The 17,889-nt window shown below is 35.5% G+C and overlaps 1 protein-coding gene across 2 annotated transcripts in view; it reads right to left on the reverse strand.

The window, feature by feature from the left end:
- LOC121428593 (metal-response element-binding transcription factor 2-like) overlaps positions 1-17,889 on the reverse strand; it is a 30,497-nt gene that overhangs the window by 4,629 nt on the left and 7,979 nt on the right. Inside the window, exons 2-13 of one of the 2 annotated variants that reach the window (XM_041625345.1) lie at positions 17,331-17,750; positions 16,764-16,947; positions 15,140-15,243; positions 13,964-13,994; positions 13,558-13,598; positions 12,698-12,774; positions 12,004-12,056; positions 11,037-11,079; positions 7,124-7,192; positions 6,464-6,587; positions 5,443-5,510; positions 2,689-2,739 (exon numbers count right to left, since the gene is read on the reverse strand). In XM_041625345.1, the coding sequence (XP_041481279.1) occupies positions 2,689-2,739; positions 5,443-5,510; positions 6,464-6,587; positions 7,124-7,192; positions 11,037-11,079; positions 12,004-12,056; positions 12,698-12,774; positions 13,558-13,598; positions 13,964-13,994; positions 15,140-15,243; positions 16,764-16,947; positions 17,331-17,747 (1,262 nt within the window). In that variant the 5' untranslated portion in view covers positions 17,748-17,750. The remainder of the gene's footprint in view (positions 1-2,688; positions 2,740-5,442; positions 5,511-6,463; positions 6,588-7,123; positions 7,193-11,036; positions 11,080-12,003; positions 12,057-12,697; positions 12,775-13,557; positions 13,599-13,963; positions 13,995-15,139; positions 15,244-16,763; positions 16,948-17,330; positions 17,751-17,889) is intronic. The other variant, XM_041625346.1, reaches the window with a different exon arrangement.

Raw genomic sequence — 17,889 nt, forward strand, 5'->3', positions numbered from 1 at the left:
TAAGATACAGTAAATTTTATGTTTGGCAAGTGTCAACTTTTCTTTGAATTTCCTTGGTGTATGTAAACTTCTGGCCTCAACTGTAAAAACGTCCATGGACTAGAAACTGAGCATGCCCAAACTCAACTGTCAGTGCCTGGCATAACAGCTGTTGGTGACAATGACAAAGCTCTTTCCAAATCACATACTTTGTTGTGATAGTGGACAGGCAATGTGTGATTGCACATGCTTCGTGTATCACAGACTTTCACTCCACCAACTTTTATACTGTGACATAAAGCTAGCCAATAAAATGTACTTACACCATGTCCTAATTGTTTGCAACCACACATGGCAGAACCAAATTCAACACAAGAATTTAGAAATTTAACAAAAGTCAGGCCTGAAAGACCAACAACAATAATAAAATGCAACCAAAATATAAGATAATTGTAGTCTAAGTGTCCAAAGCCAATCTGATATAACTTGATAATTGTTGGTCTATACCAATTTGTTTGAATTTAAGAAATAAACAAAATAAAAAATTCTGTCACTATCTATTAGGGTATCAATTTCCATGATGCAGAAAGCTAAAAAAATACACAATATGGGAAGAACATGAAATAAATTCACATAATTTATTGGAAAGCACAATCTTGGGGGCAAATATAAAAATTAGTTGCCAGTACTAAAATATAGCCAAAATTATTCTTATAAAGTCTTTATTTACCATGATGCAGGAAAATAACAAAAATATAGGATATGGGAAGAACACATAATTCATTGAATATCTTGGAAAACACAAATAGGGGAGGGGGCACAGAAAAGAAGATTAATTGCCAGTACCAAAATATAGTAACAATCATATTAATAATCAAGTAAAACCCAATAAATACACAGAGGCAGCCATGCATCAGCAGAAAATCAAACCTGTTTGCAGTGTGTTAAAGCCTGTGCTCGCAGTGGCATATCGGGGGGGGGGGGGGGCAAGGGGGCTTTTAGTTTTTAACTATATTTAATGCCGATAATATCAAGGGCCATACACATTTACAGCTGTTGCTTGAAGTCCTCATCAAACCTAAGTACATGAGACAGAGACATCACCTCAAACAAATTCAAGACATAGCACAACAGCTTGCAGCGCTACTATGTATGTGATTTATACATCATACAGTGAAACTGGCAACTTTGAGATCTTTTAAGAATAAAGTCCACCCTTTTTTTTATTCAAATGAACAGAGAAAAATAAAACAAAAATAATGCCAAATAAAGTGATATACACATCATGGAATGCATGCAATGGGAAAGCTGATGATGTCACCTATTTACTATCCACATACATAGGTTATACTGCATATTAAAATCACCTTATGACTATATAAGCTGGTTATCGGGTAGATTGCTTGATGCGAGCACTTGGGTGTATGCACAATTTGCATAATACATGTGCTTGCTGTGTTTTTTTTCTTTTATCATTAGTGTGTTTCTTTTGTCATGTAAGAGCTGCAGCAATTAGTGCAAGTTCATCATACATGTATAGCTGGTGCGGTCTCTGATGGTGAATCTACATAGACTATATCAGGGCTCGACATTAGCAGTGGCCCGGGGCAACCAAAAATGAGAGTCGGGCCACCAACATTCTGTAGAAGCTCACACTTGATGGCCCGGTTGGGCTCCCAAAGTTTTGAGAAATTGTAATTTTTTTCTATTGTTTTAGGGTCACCAAAATGTGAAATTGATGGGAGTTTGGTGGAATGATCGGGCCACCAAGAAAAAAAGTTGATGTGGAGCCTTGACTTTATAACAGATACACATATTGCCTAGTCTATCTGTTTAATAAATAATATTTCATTCCCACTCGACTGTATTTTCTGCTCAAGACAATATTAATCCCTTTCTCAGGGGAATAAAATGTCATATTCAAAATCTACATGTAGGCAGACCTTTTTATAATATTGAGTATTCTATTATTTTTCCAAAAAATATCAAATGTTTCTATTTTCCTCATTTGATTCACCAATGATTATGTATCACCACCAGCATTATAATTGTGATTTAGAAAGAACTATATATCTATCATCAAAATATATATTAATATACTAAGATGAAGAATTGTGATTGAGTGGCATCATCAACTCTTTCATTTGCATACTGCTCAGGATGTGCATATTACTGTTTTGTGAAAATAGGCAATTTACATGACATAAATCTTTACAAAGTTTTTAGTAATACGCATGTTTGGCATTTCTACATCTATTCAAATCCACTGGTTGATAGGTTGGACTTGATCTTTTAAAAGCTAAGCAATGGAAAATAAGCGAGATAAACCAGGCAGGGCTTATATTAATTCAAGACCATTGGAGACCACAGCCTAGAATGCCCTTTTGACCTCATGACTGACCTAAAGCACTTGATCGTTTGTTTTGTTTTGTTCCATAATATATAAATGTGCCCCATCGGGAAATGGTCTTGCCTTAAAAATGATTGAAGGCCTGAACTAGTTTGATTCATTCATTCAGAGTTTCCAAATCAAACTCCATTTATTTGATGTTTAAGTTTTAACAAAGAAAGAAACACATATAGATTCTTATTGCCAAACTACATAAACAAAGAAATAAGATGAAAGTATGTGAATAAAGCATAAATAACTGCAAATGAACGTAAGCACATTTTTTTTGTATGATGATATTAATATTTAACATAACATACACAGTATTCTCTGCTGCTTTTCCGACCTGGTTATCGTTCTTTCCACAGAATCTATTAAAAATGATTCAATACAAATCAATCAAATTTGTCAGAAGTGTAAGAATAGAGGAAGAGTGGCATCAAGTGTCTTGTCTAGTGGTTTTGACTGGTGTTTCCACCTGAAGGTCACAGGTTCAGATCCCATTGATTAATTTGCTTCAGCAAAGAGTTGATATTGTGCTGCAATTGACCAGTGCATTGGGCTCAGAATTCAAACGGAAAAGGCCATCTTTTAACAAGGCACTTTAACGAATGGGAAGGCAGCGCTAACTCTAGGGGCAGCCAAGGCCCCTAGGCCATTAAAAAAGGTCATCAATAGTAATAATGTACTTTTCAATTCAATTCAATTCAATTTATTTGGCAAATTAAAACAATCAAGAAGTTACACAATAAACAAATACATAAGAATTAGCCAGGACCTCTGTAAAAGCATCCTGTACTTATATTTGAGGCCCAAATGGGACACATCCACTGGACTACATGCACCACAGGGCTCCGAGGTCTCAGACAAACAGGGCACTCACTTTGGCCTTAATTCTACAAATATTCGAAATGGCATCAGGGTCATTTCTGAGTGCGTTGGAGCCCATGTCCTTGAATGGTATTGAAATAATTTGTGCCCTGCACTGCAAATAGAGTACCCTGGAGAAATAGTAATCCATCGAATGCCTGTATTCTTGAGGTTAATTAGTAGTTGGTATACGCCAGATTAGTCTACTTTCCATTTGGTCCAATCCCACATGGTCTAATGTTAGTTCGTCTACAACCATATGATTTCTTTTACAATTTAACCCATTACAGTCTGTATTTATAGTAGGCTATACCCACAGGCCTGTATTCTGAAATCAGGATTAACTTACACCATGGTCTATCTCTGTGCTAAAATTATGGAAAGCCAAATACGTCACACTATTCCTTACATTGTATATTTCTTATATTTACTGTACTCTTTCGTAGCTCGCGAATGGTGAAGAAAGCTATCCTATCTATCCTTCCGAAACAGTTAAAAATGATTCGAGAGAAAAATTACCTGACACATTGAAATTATACTCTTATTATGCCACTACTGGCTCTCCATAGTTAAACCACAACTTTAAACCAGGGTTTAATTTAAACCCGACGTCAGAATATGGGCCATTGTGTAAGAACATCCATTTGGTCTAACACCACTTGGTCTATATAGTTCAATCAACTGTTTATCCCAGCCATGGCGTAATTTCCTTCAGCAAGAAACTCATCCACATTGTGCTGCACTCGACCCAGGTGAGGTGAATGGGTACCCGACAGGATTAATTCCTTGAATGCATGAGCGCTGAAAGGCAGCTCGAGCTAAAGCCGGGGTAATAATAATAACAACGCGCCTCGGAATAGATTATTTCTAGATAGATAGCGCTATATAAATGCCTATTATTATTATTATTATTATTATGAATCAAATTTTCAATCGGCAAAGTGCAAGATAATTCAGTAGATGAAGAGGAGAGGACCATCTGGACATCAAACTATTAAAATGAAATCAGACTAAAATTGGGTGTAAGCGTTGACTAGACCAAACGGTAATTATACCAAATAGACAATAGACCAAATGGGGTAGCTAGCCAATGAGGTGTTGAATTACCTCAGAAATTGATCAACTGCTTTGTCCAAGATAATGTAAACCACATGACTTAGGACCTTAAGCACTTTGCAGAGAGGATACAAGTGCTTGATGGTATGCTTTTTCTATGATCACATCTTATTTACCAAATGTACAGCCAAGTTTTATTCAAATATTTCGATATATTTTCAAGTCAGTGTACCATATTATCACAAAACTATTACAATAGGTATTAAAAGGATGTTCCTGCCTCTGACTTCTTGGAAACTTGCAAAAGTCATAAAATATTGTGCTTTTATCTTGAAAAGTTCAAATCACATTAGCTTAAGTTTGAAATTTGCTGAAATTATTTCATATTCAGAATAATAACTTTCCTTTGTTTAATACCTTGTTAAAACCTTTTATAAACAAGAGTTTATATAAGACAATTAAAAAACTTAAATTTTGTTTGAACTTTTAAAAGGAAATGGGGTTAATATTTGGTTCTTATGTACCTTATATTCCAAACATAGCATCTCTATGACACAGTCCCTGGGGCTAACGTTTCATATGGCTCTTTGTCAGTTACAAATTCCTTTATGCACGACTGGTGATTCTTTTTGTACTAAATGATATACCTCTAAATTTTCCATTCTGAAATAATGGCAGTGAGCTTTCCGTAATATTCTCTTCAAATCTTGACAAATAATGTTTTTTTTGCAATCAAATGCTTGTTAGCTATGAGAATTTTCAATGAACAGCTATCACTGAGATTTCAATTTGACTTGATGGGAATAAGGCAATAGAAAATAATAACATGCGACATTTTAATAGCGCTTGATTCATGTTTCTCAGCACTATATCAATAGCATGGCGCACTTTGGCATTTTGAGGAATAAATTCATACCACAAGAAAGAGTCACTAGTCTTGCATAAAGTTGTATGTGCTTACGAATTATCTAATGAAACACTAACCAGGGCCCTTTATCATAAAGCTTAGTGATTGATCGTTAGGCCGACTTTTGTAATTGATCATACACACAATAAATGCAATCAATCATATGATCAACCCTATTATCAATCCACAGGCTTTGTGGAAACACTCCCCTGGACACTGAAAGAAATCATCATACACTCACCTCATCTTTGAGCTCTGGAGTGCATTTAGCATTCTTTCTTGCTTCTCGGATCGAGTTGTTTCAGATAGCTGAAATTGGGGGAGGAAAAAGTCACTTTCTCTTAAATTTCAATCAAACTTTAATCTTTGAAATGTTTCATTATTTAATTGAATTTCATGGAAATAAGCCTCCCCCCAAAAAAAAAATTAGACATCTAATTCTCCAAAATCTTGTGTTGTCTGGAACTTTCATGACTATGATCTAATTGCCCCCTCCCCCCCCACCCTGAAATCTGTAAAACTACTTGAATGTTTAATGAGAAGTGTTAGAGTAGAACCAACACCTAATTGGGTGTTGCTATAAAGTTATGTTCGATTGAAAATTAAAGCAGTGAGTCCTTTAATTTCATTGAAACTCAACTTTCTTTCAACGCCCTGTTACGCTTGATTTAGGGAGTTACGCTTGATTGACAACTGAATGTAACTTTTTTTGCACCATCCCAGGGGCCTGTTGCATAATACTTTTACCTGAGAAAACTCAGGTAATTTTTTACCTGAGTTTTTGCCCTGTGTTAAAGTCAATGGCAGAAATCAGACTAACCTTAGTTTTCAGTTTTTACCGGAGTTTTCTCAGGTAAAAAGTTTTATGCAACAGTTCTCATAAGTGCTAAAAATATCCGAACTAGGCTTCAGTTATTATGTTTATTCTACAAAATAAATGGTTAAACGCTATTAGTACATGGCTTGTTAGGTTTCACCGGCGTACAAAATTGTAGTCCCACATGTAGACTTTCATGTAGGTAGACTGAGTGTTACATCAACCAAAAACGATCTTTCAGATTTCAAAAAGAAGGGAATATTCATTTTGCAAGATTGTTTCCAACTAAATAACAATGCTAAGAAAAATATGGAAAATGGATGGGCATTTCAAGGATGTAAAGATGTGAAATTTTGGGATTTTTTTTCTCCATGTGGTCAAACAGATGTCGTCGTGGGAAAATATTTATGCTTTTTAGAGGTCGTTTGAAGAATATTGCACTTACATGAGGTACTTGATAATTGCCCCAATTCTGTGTCAGATTGGGTAAAATCTCCTCTTCAAAATCATAGTACTTCTTCTTGTGTAACAGAGTGAGTTGGTAAAGCACCAGTTGAGCAAGGTCCGTCCTGAAGGCACAAACAACAGAGGATTTCTTAATTAAACAAGCATGCCATGGTCAGTGATATAGCTACGGTGGTTGGCCCAAATGGCTCCAAAGATTTCTGACCACCAATTATCATGAAAAATTCTATTTCCGACCACCACTAATTCAAAATGTTTCAAACACAACTCCTTGCAAAGAAGAATTGCACTTGTGTTAATTTCCATCTTTAATCTTGTTTTCATTTGCCTTGATTTACATTTTCGTTTTTTGTTTGATAAATATTAGTTTATTTTAAAAGATTTGCTCATGTCATGTTGTTACTACATTGTACATGATGTTCATTCACTTTCAGCTTAAAGACCACTCAACTCGGCCTAAAAAGACCTTTTCATTCAAAATCTTAGCACTTTAATCATACCAATTTCCATCATAAACTATGGTAGCATTAAAAATCTTAGCACCTAGGTTTTGGCATAAACTCTGGTAGTATTCAAACATCTTATCACTGCATATCATATACATTTTCAGTATAAAATAAGGTAGTATCCAAAATCTTACCACTTTAGAGGAAGCCTCTTGATATACTCTGGACCTCGATTGCACACAGAACATACAAATATATAGAACCTAAAACAAAACAAATAAAAAATATACAAAAACAATCAGGAGGGTAAATATGAAGAACCAGGGCCCGTAACACAAAGCTCAGCAATGATCGTAGAACATTTTTCTACAATTGATTCCATTGACTACAATGTACAATCAATCGTGAAAATCAAGTGTACGATTAATTGCTAACCTTTGTATTACCAGACCCATATCCATCAGTGCAACAGGGTAAGTGTAAGTTTCATGAACTAGGTCCATATACTTTCTAAGTTACGATGAAATTTCAAAACTTAACCTTAGGATAAGATTTGATGTATCAGAAAAGTGGCGCCTATAGTCTTGTTCTGCTATGCAAGCGAGACAAAAATAAAGAGAAAAGAAAATTTTAAATAAAATTTTTAAGAATTTCCATTTTCTAAAATGCAAATTCTATGTTTTTAATCAAATCCTATGTTCTTCAGTGACATGTAAAAACTATGATTAAGCAAGTGGAAATGGTTTAAATATGAAAATTTAGAACTTATTACAATTTGTACTATTACCATTCATTTCAATTCATATTATATCCATTTTTTTCAGAACGAAAATGAATGGGATATTCATGAAGCCAATTTGAGAAAGAAAATGAAAGCTGTACCTCTGTAGGTGATTAATAGTCAGGTCCAGATTTTAAAAAATGTGCTCAGAAAAAGTGCTTTAGGCATTTTGTGTTAATGCTGATTTATCAATTGTTTTAAGGTAATTCAGGGGTGCTGAACCCAAAAATGCTGTTTGCCAAACTTGATTCCGACGTTTTCATCCTCAAATCGGCAAAAAACAAAATGGCGGCATTTTTAATGAAGTTTCCCATATTTAACGATTTTTATGGGTGATTATATTTTTAAAAAATTGGATCTATATATTATGCGTTATTTTTTATACCCAGGGTTGCAAACATAATGTGTCCGATTGATTCGTCAGCCATCTTTAATTCCAAGATGGCTGCCATGATTCACAGCTGCTGATTTGATAAATAATATGGCAAAATGTTTGATAATTTGGGGGCGATGCTGGCATATTCACATTGGATATCTTTAACGTGTCCGCCATTTTTTCCTCGCCTGCATAGCAGAAGCAAGACATGGACGTCGCTTTTCCGACGGCGGCGGCGAAGTCAACATCAAATTTTAACCGAGGTTAAGTTTTTGAAATTTCATAACTTTTAGGGTTTAGATGTTTATTTCATGAAATTTAGGCATGTTAGGATTAAACAAAGTCTATTGGCACAGGTTATAGTTACAAAACGTTGTCAAGGTTACCTGGAAATCCAACATAGCGTCCACAACGGCAGTCGTTGTACCATCAACTCAAAATAAAGTAAATCCTCAAAATCAAAATCATCAAAAAGCTTTCAAGGCAAATAATGAATCAGGACATGTTTACAAGATAGTCAGTGAGTGTGTCAGAGAATCCAAGATTACCTTCCAAAATGGCGTCTATAATGGACGTTGTAACTTTGAAATGGTCCAAATTCATATAATATCCACCTGGTAGAAATAACTTTGGGGTCTACCGAGAATAAAATAAAACATATAAAAAATCATGATTCCAAAGGGAAAATTACATTGGAAAAATTTCAAGGTTTGCCCCCCCCCCCCAAATAATGATGGCTTAAAAAATAGGTGCTATTTCTTAAAAATCTGGCTGCAAAGTTCATATACTATCTACCTACAATGTTAGAACATTTTTGGGCCTTTCTCTCATCATTCCAAGGTCATATGATATAGATGAAGACAGATTACAGGGAACCACTGTTGTCCATTTTGTCAAAAAATTGAAGAACGCTCCAAAAATTACATTCAAATTGGCCACCATTATTACAAAAATGACAATACTTCATATCCCATCTAGTGCCACTATTTTGGTGTCTCTGTTTCTAAGACTCATGAAAATATGCTTTACAAGAATTAGTGAATAATTAGGTGGTGGTGCACCAATAAGTAAACATCCAAAAACAAACTTTAAAAAATAAGGTACACTTTCACCTAAAAATTTCCATAATTCACTGATAAGTATTTCAAGACACGTCATTTTTGTGCTCAGGACTATCCTATGGCTTCATGATGAGGGGACAGCAGTCATTTTCACGCAGTTTTAGAAGTCGCTTTGGACTTTTTACGACGAAAAGGAAACTGACCATCTTTTTTATTTGTTCCGAATTATTATTTCAGCCTTCAAACCACAATACATGTAGTGTAGATTTTGTTCACCTAATTATGACTATGTTTAGCTGATGGAAGTCTTTTAAGACTCACTTTGAAAGCCAACTTTAAATAATAGGAAAAATTGACCGCTTCATACCATTGTAACTAATCCAAAAGTATTATTCAACCCTTAAAACCAAAGTGTAGACAAAAAAACATCATATTTCCCAAATGGATTTTAAATAGATTATGTCAATTTTTGAGTATCAGCAGCCATTTTAGTCTCCTTTATTGGAAGCCATCTTGGATTTTTAGACATAAAGGACCATTGATTGCCCTTGTAACTTATCCTAATGTATTACTTGACCATTTAAACCAGGAGTTTGACAACATAATCATAAACCCCAGGCGGATATTAAACAAACTATGACAGTTTTTAGGTAACAATAGCCATTTCAGACTCCCAATTTTGGAAGCCTTTTTGGATTCTTGGACATGCTGGATCTCTGACTGTCCTTGTAACTAGTCCTTATTTATTACTTGACCCTTTAAATCATGGGTTATACACCAAAATCATATACCCCGGGCTGATACTAAACAAACTATGTCAGTTTTTCGGTTAGAACGGCCTATATAGACTCCATTTTGGGATGCCATTATGGATTTCGGACATAATGGAACCACTAACTGTCCTTGTAACTTGTCCCAATCTAATACTTGACCTCTTAAACCATGCATTATACTAAAAAATCATATTCCCCAAGCGGTTATTAAACAAACTGTGTCGGTTTGTAATTAACGACAGACATTTTATACTCCATTTTTGCAAACCATCCTGGATTTTTGGACATGGAGGACCATAGACTGTCTTTTTACTTGTCCCAACGTATTTCTTGACCCATTAAACCATGGGTTAGACACCAACATCATGTGCCCAAGGCAGGTATTAAACTATATGTCGGGTTTGGGTTTTTTTAAGATAAAAACAGCTATTTTAGACTCCAGTTTTTAAAGCCATCTTGGATTTTTGGACATAGTGGACTGTTGACTGTCCTTGTAACTTGTCCCGGCTTACTTCTTGACCCTTGAAATCACTAATGAATACAACACAAATAAAAGACACTAAAATACGTAAAAGATGAATTGTGAATTTTTAGGCCATGGCAGCCATTTTTACGCAATCTTGGATTTTCAGGTACCCTGGAGTGCTTATGTTCACTCTTTCCTTTTTCACCTTCCACCATTGAATACATGTATGCACCGGAAAAGGTGTCTGGGGTAGTTAAAGTGCCGGTTATTTTAATTTTCAGTTAATGGCGGCCATCTTAGACGCCATCTTGAAAATAACCACTTTCCCGGATACGGATTTTGGTGGATTTTTAGTATGTTATTTTTGAGATCAAATAGTACCAAAAACCGTTGACAAACAATTTTGTTACAAGTTTTGGGGGTCAGAATAGAGTAAAAATTAGTGTATAATGGCGGCCATTTTGTTTTTGCCAATTTGAGGATTTTAACATCAAAATCAAGGTTGGCAAACAGCAAATTTGGACTCAGCGCCCTCAAATTATGTTAAAGCACTTCTCAATTCAGCATTAACACGATTTGCCTAAGGCAGTCTACTTTTCTCAAATCTGGACCTGACTATAATGGAAAAACAAAAATATAGAATGTCTTACCTATCGCCATACATCATCGGAATCTCTATACACTGGACGCAAGCTAAATATAGAACATAGACACAAAATATATGATGTACATATCAGAGATTTTTTAGGTTAAGAATATCACACAGACAAATCAACTTGTTGTAAGGGCAGATTTGACCCTCAAAGGGGAATGAAAACTTTCGAACAAGTAGGCTTGTGTCGAAACAGTAAAATCAAAGAAAAAGAACAAAGAAAGGTTGAGAAAAATCAGACCAATAATGAGAAAGTTATGAGCATTTGAATATTGCAATCACTAATGCTATGGTGATCCTCCCATTGGCAATGTGACAAGGATGTGTGATGTCAAATGTGAACAACTTTCCCTTTGATAGACTATAAAATACCCCCAAAATGTCTCTTTTTGCTTTTTCTTATGGTGATACAAACTCTTTATCCTTAATGTATTCTTTAAAAATCTGTATTACATGCCCTCTAAAAGAAAGAATACATGATCTACTGAAAGATGTGATAAAAGAGGCAGTTTAAATGAAATATATACTAAAGTAATGGGGAGAGTTGTTCACAAGTGACATCACACATCTTTGTCGCATTGCCAACGTGAGGATCTCCATAGCATTAGTGATCACAATATTCAAATGCTCATAACTTTCTCATTATTTGTCAGATTTTTCTCAAACCTTCGCTGACCCGTTCCTTTGATTTTTCTGTTTTCACACAAGCTATCTTGTTCCAAAGGTTTAATTCTCCTTTAACCCCCTTTGCGATACTTAACATGCAACCTTTCAGGACTTTTTCCTTTTAAATCTTGTGGCTGATTTTCACTGAGATCACACAATCCTAAGGACGCTTGGTGGGGGGGGAGCAAAAAGAGCCCCCCCCCCACTATATTATTTCAAATAGCCCAAGCTATATAGCTGCATGTAGATTATAGTGAAAATAGTAACTGAAGTCTTGCAATTAACAGATTTTTTTTTACCTTCATGGAACCACTGTCTGCAACGGCAACACTGAAGCATCTTCAGATACCACCTGAAAATAGAATGAAAAACACAAAACTAAAATATTCCGGAGCTGCCAACCTGAACTACAGTAATTTGAATGCTGAAAATCAGCTGTTTAGTGTTTTTCATTCTATTTTCAGGTGGTATTTGAAGATGCTTCAGTGTTGCATCTTCAAATACCACCTGAAAATAGAATGAAAAACACTAAACTAAAATATTCTGGAGCTGCCAACCTGAACTACAGTAATTTGAATGCTGAAAATCAGCTGAAAACCATCAGTATTCTTCTTATTTTTCAGAACTTATTTGGAAGCTCTGAAAATCTCCTACACTGAACAATATTGGTGTGGGGGGGGGGGATAAATTTTAAAAATAATGCCTTCATACTGTTATATGAATTCTGATTACTGAATGCACTGATGATATTGCATTTTCAAAATGATGTAAGAGTGGGCACCGTTTCTGTACCATTGATATTGAGAATTGATGCTGTTGCTATAAAAGGTTTTTGATACAACCTACAAATTGTCTGGCAAAAAATATTTACTGGTAATGCTCATTCATGTGAGGATTTATATAAAAATAAATAGAATGCAAGAAAAAAGTGCTCAAACTAATTGTGCATTGAATAATTATTGGAGGGAATAATTTGGAAAATCAAAGACTCACTCTCCTGGGCCACCACAATAGCAATAACATTGCTCTGTATTAGTCTTGTGACCAGCATCCCAGTGAATACTCTCAATCTGTCAAAAGGACACAAGCAAAATTACAACAAAATTCAATTTAACACACTTTCTGTCTATTTTCATGTAATTCTAAAGTCTATTTCATTTCCAGGAGTGCATACAGCAAAGCTCAATACAATACATGTATACACAAAACGCAAAGAAGGAAATTATAATGGGAGGAATGAAAAAAGAGAATGAAAGAATGAAGGAAAAAAGGAAGGAAAGAAAAAAGGAAGGAAGAAAGAAGTAAAGAAAGAAAGAAATATTGAAGGATGGTGGGAATCAGCAATGGGAAACATGAATGGAGCTATAATGAGACAGAGATCTACATGTAGGGGTAAGAATGAAGGGAAAGGAAATAAAAGTAAACAAGAAATGGGAAAGCAAAAGAAAAGGAGAGTAAGAGAGAATGTATTCATTCATTCGCTGGTGACAGCAATAAGGTAATCACAACAGGATATGGAATGGCGAACAAAAAGTGAAGTAGAAATGCCAGGGGGGGGGTAATTAATCCTGTATTTAAAGACCACCTTATGGAGATGATAAAAGTGGGCACTTTCAACAGGTGGTCTTTATGACTGTACAGGTTCCTATAATACAAGCTACAGAATTAAATAGTATTAAAGGGAAAATAAGGTATTGTAAAAAAATAAATGAAAGACTTAAAAAAAAACCCATACATCTAAGATGAAAGATACAAGTATCAACTTTTCACAATAAAAAGTTTTCCATAATCATTAATTACCAGTTAGGAGTAAGTTGTGATGGTAAATTAGAAAACAAGTGTTGTATACTTACTTTGTAAGGAAGAGTTTTCTTTACTTCTTGAAATGCTTTGGCTGTGTAAACAATTAAAAAATGAGATTTTAAAGTGAGATTCATATCTATTAGGCAAATAAAAGATTCATACAACTATTATTTTACAAATGAAACACAATGAAATGGAGACAGAGTCTGACTAATTTACAGGGGGCATGTGCATGCCCTCCCAACATTTCTCTTTATAGAAAAAAGTTAAACATTGTTGCTCCCCCATGCAGGCAAATTGTGTCTGTTTCAGGAGGGATGTCCCTTCTCTCCCCTTATTTTTATACTGCTTTTCAAACAAGGTGCACCACACAAATTTATATATTTTCTGCTTCCCCACCCTAAATCTAGGATATTATGATGTCTTTTGAAAGGATAACACATAAACATCACTTACCAGCTGGGCCTTTCTTTAAAGCACCACCAACCTAAACATAGAACATGAAATATGAAAATACACTGGCCCATATTCTGAAGTCGGGTTTAAGTTAAACTCAGGTTTAAAGTTGTGGTTTAAGTATGGAAAGCCAAAAGTATCAAAATTTTTTTTTAAGTTGTATGTTTTTAATGTTTACTGTGCTCTTTCCTGATTCATCGATGGTTAAGACAATCATTTATTTATACTTCCTACACAATTATAAATGATTTGAGAGCCGAATGAGCTGAAGTTTGATGTCTCTACTGTTAGTGATTATGTAACAATTGGCTGTCCATACTTAAACCACAACTTTAAACCAGGGTTTAATTTAAATCCGATTTCAGAATATGGGCCACCGAGTTTGTATATGTATCTCAGTCTCATACTTTTTTATTTCACAGAGTCAAAAGGGGCCTAAGCTTTCATTCCTAGCAGAATCTTCTTCTGAGGCAAAATGAAAAAAATAAATAAAATAAAATAAAATAGCAAGCTTGTGAAATATGGTATGGCTTTACTACGGACATACATTTTGTGAACGGTATGACTTTGTGTTTATAAAGGATATTCTAAGCAAGGTTTACTATCTGCAAGCTTGCTCAAGGTTTACCTGTTTTACCAACTGCAATAACAAAATTAATTATAGCAGACAAAAATGAAAGGATCACAAAGTGTTTGCACATAAAAATAAATAGTAATGAATCAACTCATGAATACCCTACAGGCCCCCAGTGTAAAGTCAATGTACATTTGCCTGGTTTGGATGGAACCAGTAGGTAGGTATTCATTTGTATTGGCCGAACCAAAACAATGTTGGCGCTAACAGAGCACTAGCAGTAGGCCCAGTCACTTCTTTTGGATTGTTAGGTCAAACATTGATCCAAGCTGTAAAAAACGTGTATTAGGCCTTGCCATCTGTAATAGAGCCTCTATTATCACATCGGTAGCACTTCTGTGCGATAGGTACAGGCCACATATTAAGGGCCCCATCGACAGGTTCCCACCAGATGTGGGTTTGGGAATTTTATTTCATGATGCGCTGCAGAAATATGGTATAAAAAGCTGAAATGCAAAAAAAAAGTTTTGTGAAGTCATCGTGTTGGTATAATATTGACACCCTAACTCTATCATTGTGAAATAGATGATAATTCCACACACCTTGACTGAGTTGACAAAAACACATGGTCTACAGTGCCATGGCTCATCTTCATTCTGTAGAATAGATCCTTCTATGGCTGGACTATGACATTGTTGATGGTATCCTAAAAAGAAAAAAAAATGAAAAAAATGAGAAACTGGTAATGAGACAGTCTCTTTTAAAGTTATTTTTCATCAAATACTTGTAGAGGTCAAACAAACAAGACAAACGTGATTACCCGCAATGAAGGAGGAATTGGTCAATGTGTGAATATCACTCAAATAAAAATAAAAATAAACTTTGTACATACATTATTTTTGTTTCAACTACAGGATCACAATACCAGAATTCATACTTGATTTGATTAGTATCAATCAAGTGTACACATTATACTGGACCATCATTGCATAGCCTATTTTGCTTCCAGTATAACACAAATGTGCAAACTCTTAAAGTCCTAGCTACAACTATTTCCAACTTTTAAAACTGTATATCTAATTCGCATTTTGTCACCACTATATTTCTATAACATGCTCTGATGACTAAGTAGTGCACAACGCAAAGCTTATGAAAATTGAAACTTAAACACCATAGAAAACATTTGGAACAATCGTAGTTGTGTTTTACTTTAAGTTGGTTAAGAATTTACTAACATCATTCAACATGGGAATTAAAGGCATGATAGCAAAGTCGGTAGAGTAGAGGTTTCGGATTTCGATGACCTTGGGGGCCATTTCATAAAGCTGTTTGTAAGTTAAGAGCATATTTTAAGAATGACCTGTGATCCTTTCTTATGCGCTTAACAATCACCAATAATAGCATTTTCCACAAAAAAGGATCACAAAAAAGGATCATTCTTAAAGTCGCTCTTAACTAACGAACAGCTTTATGAAACACCCACCTGGTTCCATTCCCACTTGGTGCTCTAGTGCACTTTGAGGCATTATTCTTCATTACCAGGTCCCTCACTGAGGACCCAAGGTGCTCAGTCCTCTGGTTGCTTGCTTACAAGCATTTAATTTTTTTTCTTAGCAATCAGGTAAAAGATCACCACCACCACCACCATCATTCTACTTATTACAAAAAAAAGAACTTGCAATCTAAAACCCAAATAACTCTAAAGGCATGGTCACACCACCCGAGCGTTGTTGGAGCGGTCGTGGAGCAGAGAGATAAAATCATCACCGCTTGCTACCGTTCACCATTTTTTATTTCGATTGTTTAATTTTTGTTTTCCCCAATTTTGTGATCGAAATTCGACCCTCTCTACCTCCCGCTCCACGACCGCTCCAGGCCAGGTCTTAAGACCTATTCTCTCTCTGCTCTACCTCTTGCCAGATCCCCCTGCTCATCCTTTTTCTGAAGTTGAAATCATGGCTCTCGCACGATGTTCTTGATATGGTGATAGCATCTTTTCTCCAAATGCTCCCTCCTACCCTGTGGAACAAATCCCTACCCATATTCAAAATGTTTCCCCCTCTTGAATCATCTAAATCTAACTCGTTTTATTATTATTATGATTTATCTTTTATTTGGAAGAGATTTGTAGTGTTTATTAGTCAGCCAACCCACACACTTTGAAACATCTGTATACAGCGCCCTCTAAATGTTCTTATCATTATCATGATTATTAAAAACCTTTACCTCGACCACATCTGTCACAGATGACGATTTCATTGGGGAACTCTGACCTTCCATCATTGCACATAAAGCAAGTGATGTCCTGATCCTCGTTCTGGGTGTGGGCCTTCTGCAGATCTTTGTAGAGCACCCAGAACTCAGATTCGTCCTCGAAAGATACCATACAACGCTCATGTTCTTTATCAACCTACAATGGGGAAAGAATTTGTTAATGTGAGAGTCGATGACAAGTAGGTCCTTTGATGTTCACAGACCCCCTTCCCCCCAAAAAATATTAAGAAAGAAACAAAATAACGAAAAAAAAGAACATATAAAAAAATAGAGATCTAGCGCACATGCACTAATTATAATAATCAAAAGACTTAACAAGTATTTTGGACTAACCCTTGATTTGGAACTGAACATAAGCTTCTTGTAACACACAATAAATGGGTTACATACCAAATGGCAAATTTTAGACCAAATCAATAATAGTACACCAAATGCATTAGTCCAGGCGGGATTCAACTATCTTAAAAAGAGACTAACTGCTTGTACACCAAGTGAATACAAAAAACCCCAGGATATTACCTTTGTGACAGTTCCTAGATAGAAAAGGCCATCACTCCAACGAGCAAGCACATCTAGACCTTCTGTGTATTCCGAGTCCTTGAACGATTCCCCACTGGCACTTTGGTCCTGGTCTTCACTTTTATCACTCTTGGTTGGACTAGGTTTCTTTATTGCACTCTCATCCCCTCTCCATGAGCCTTCCTTTTTCATCCTTTTCGGCGATGCACCTATTCTTGTCACCTTGGCGGGGAGAAGAGCGCTGTTGAGCTTTGCAGCAGCTACTGCATCCCTGATTGGTCGTTTGGGTGATGCTTGGGGTTTAGGCCTATCTGTTGCCTCTTCTGGCTGGTTGGGTGCATTTTTAGGTAGTTTGTTATTTGGAGAGAGCTGATATGAGCAGCTTGCCAGATCTGAATCAATTTGAGTTGATGCCATGTTCTGCAAAATATGGAGCAACATTGCAATAAGTTTGTGGAAGTTTTACCTTGATTTACATCAAATTAATAATTTTCCTGTTTAAAAAATAAAAAAAAAATTACTGAATAATGAAATACTATTGGTAGAGGTGCTGGTCTAA

This window comes from Lytechinus variegatus, chromosome 15 (genome assembly GCF_018143015.1).
Source record: "Lytechinus variegatus isolate NC3 chromosome 15, Lvar_3.0, whole genome shotgun sequence".
Lineage (NCBI taxonomy): Eukaryota > Metazoa > Echinodermata > Echinoidea > Temnopleuroida > Toxopneustidae > Lytechinus > Lytechinus variegatus.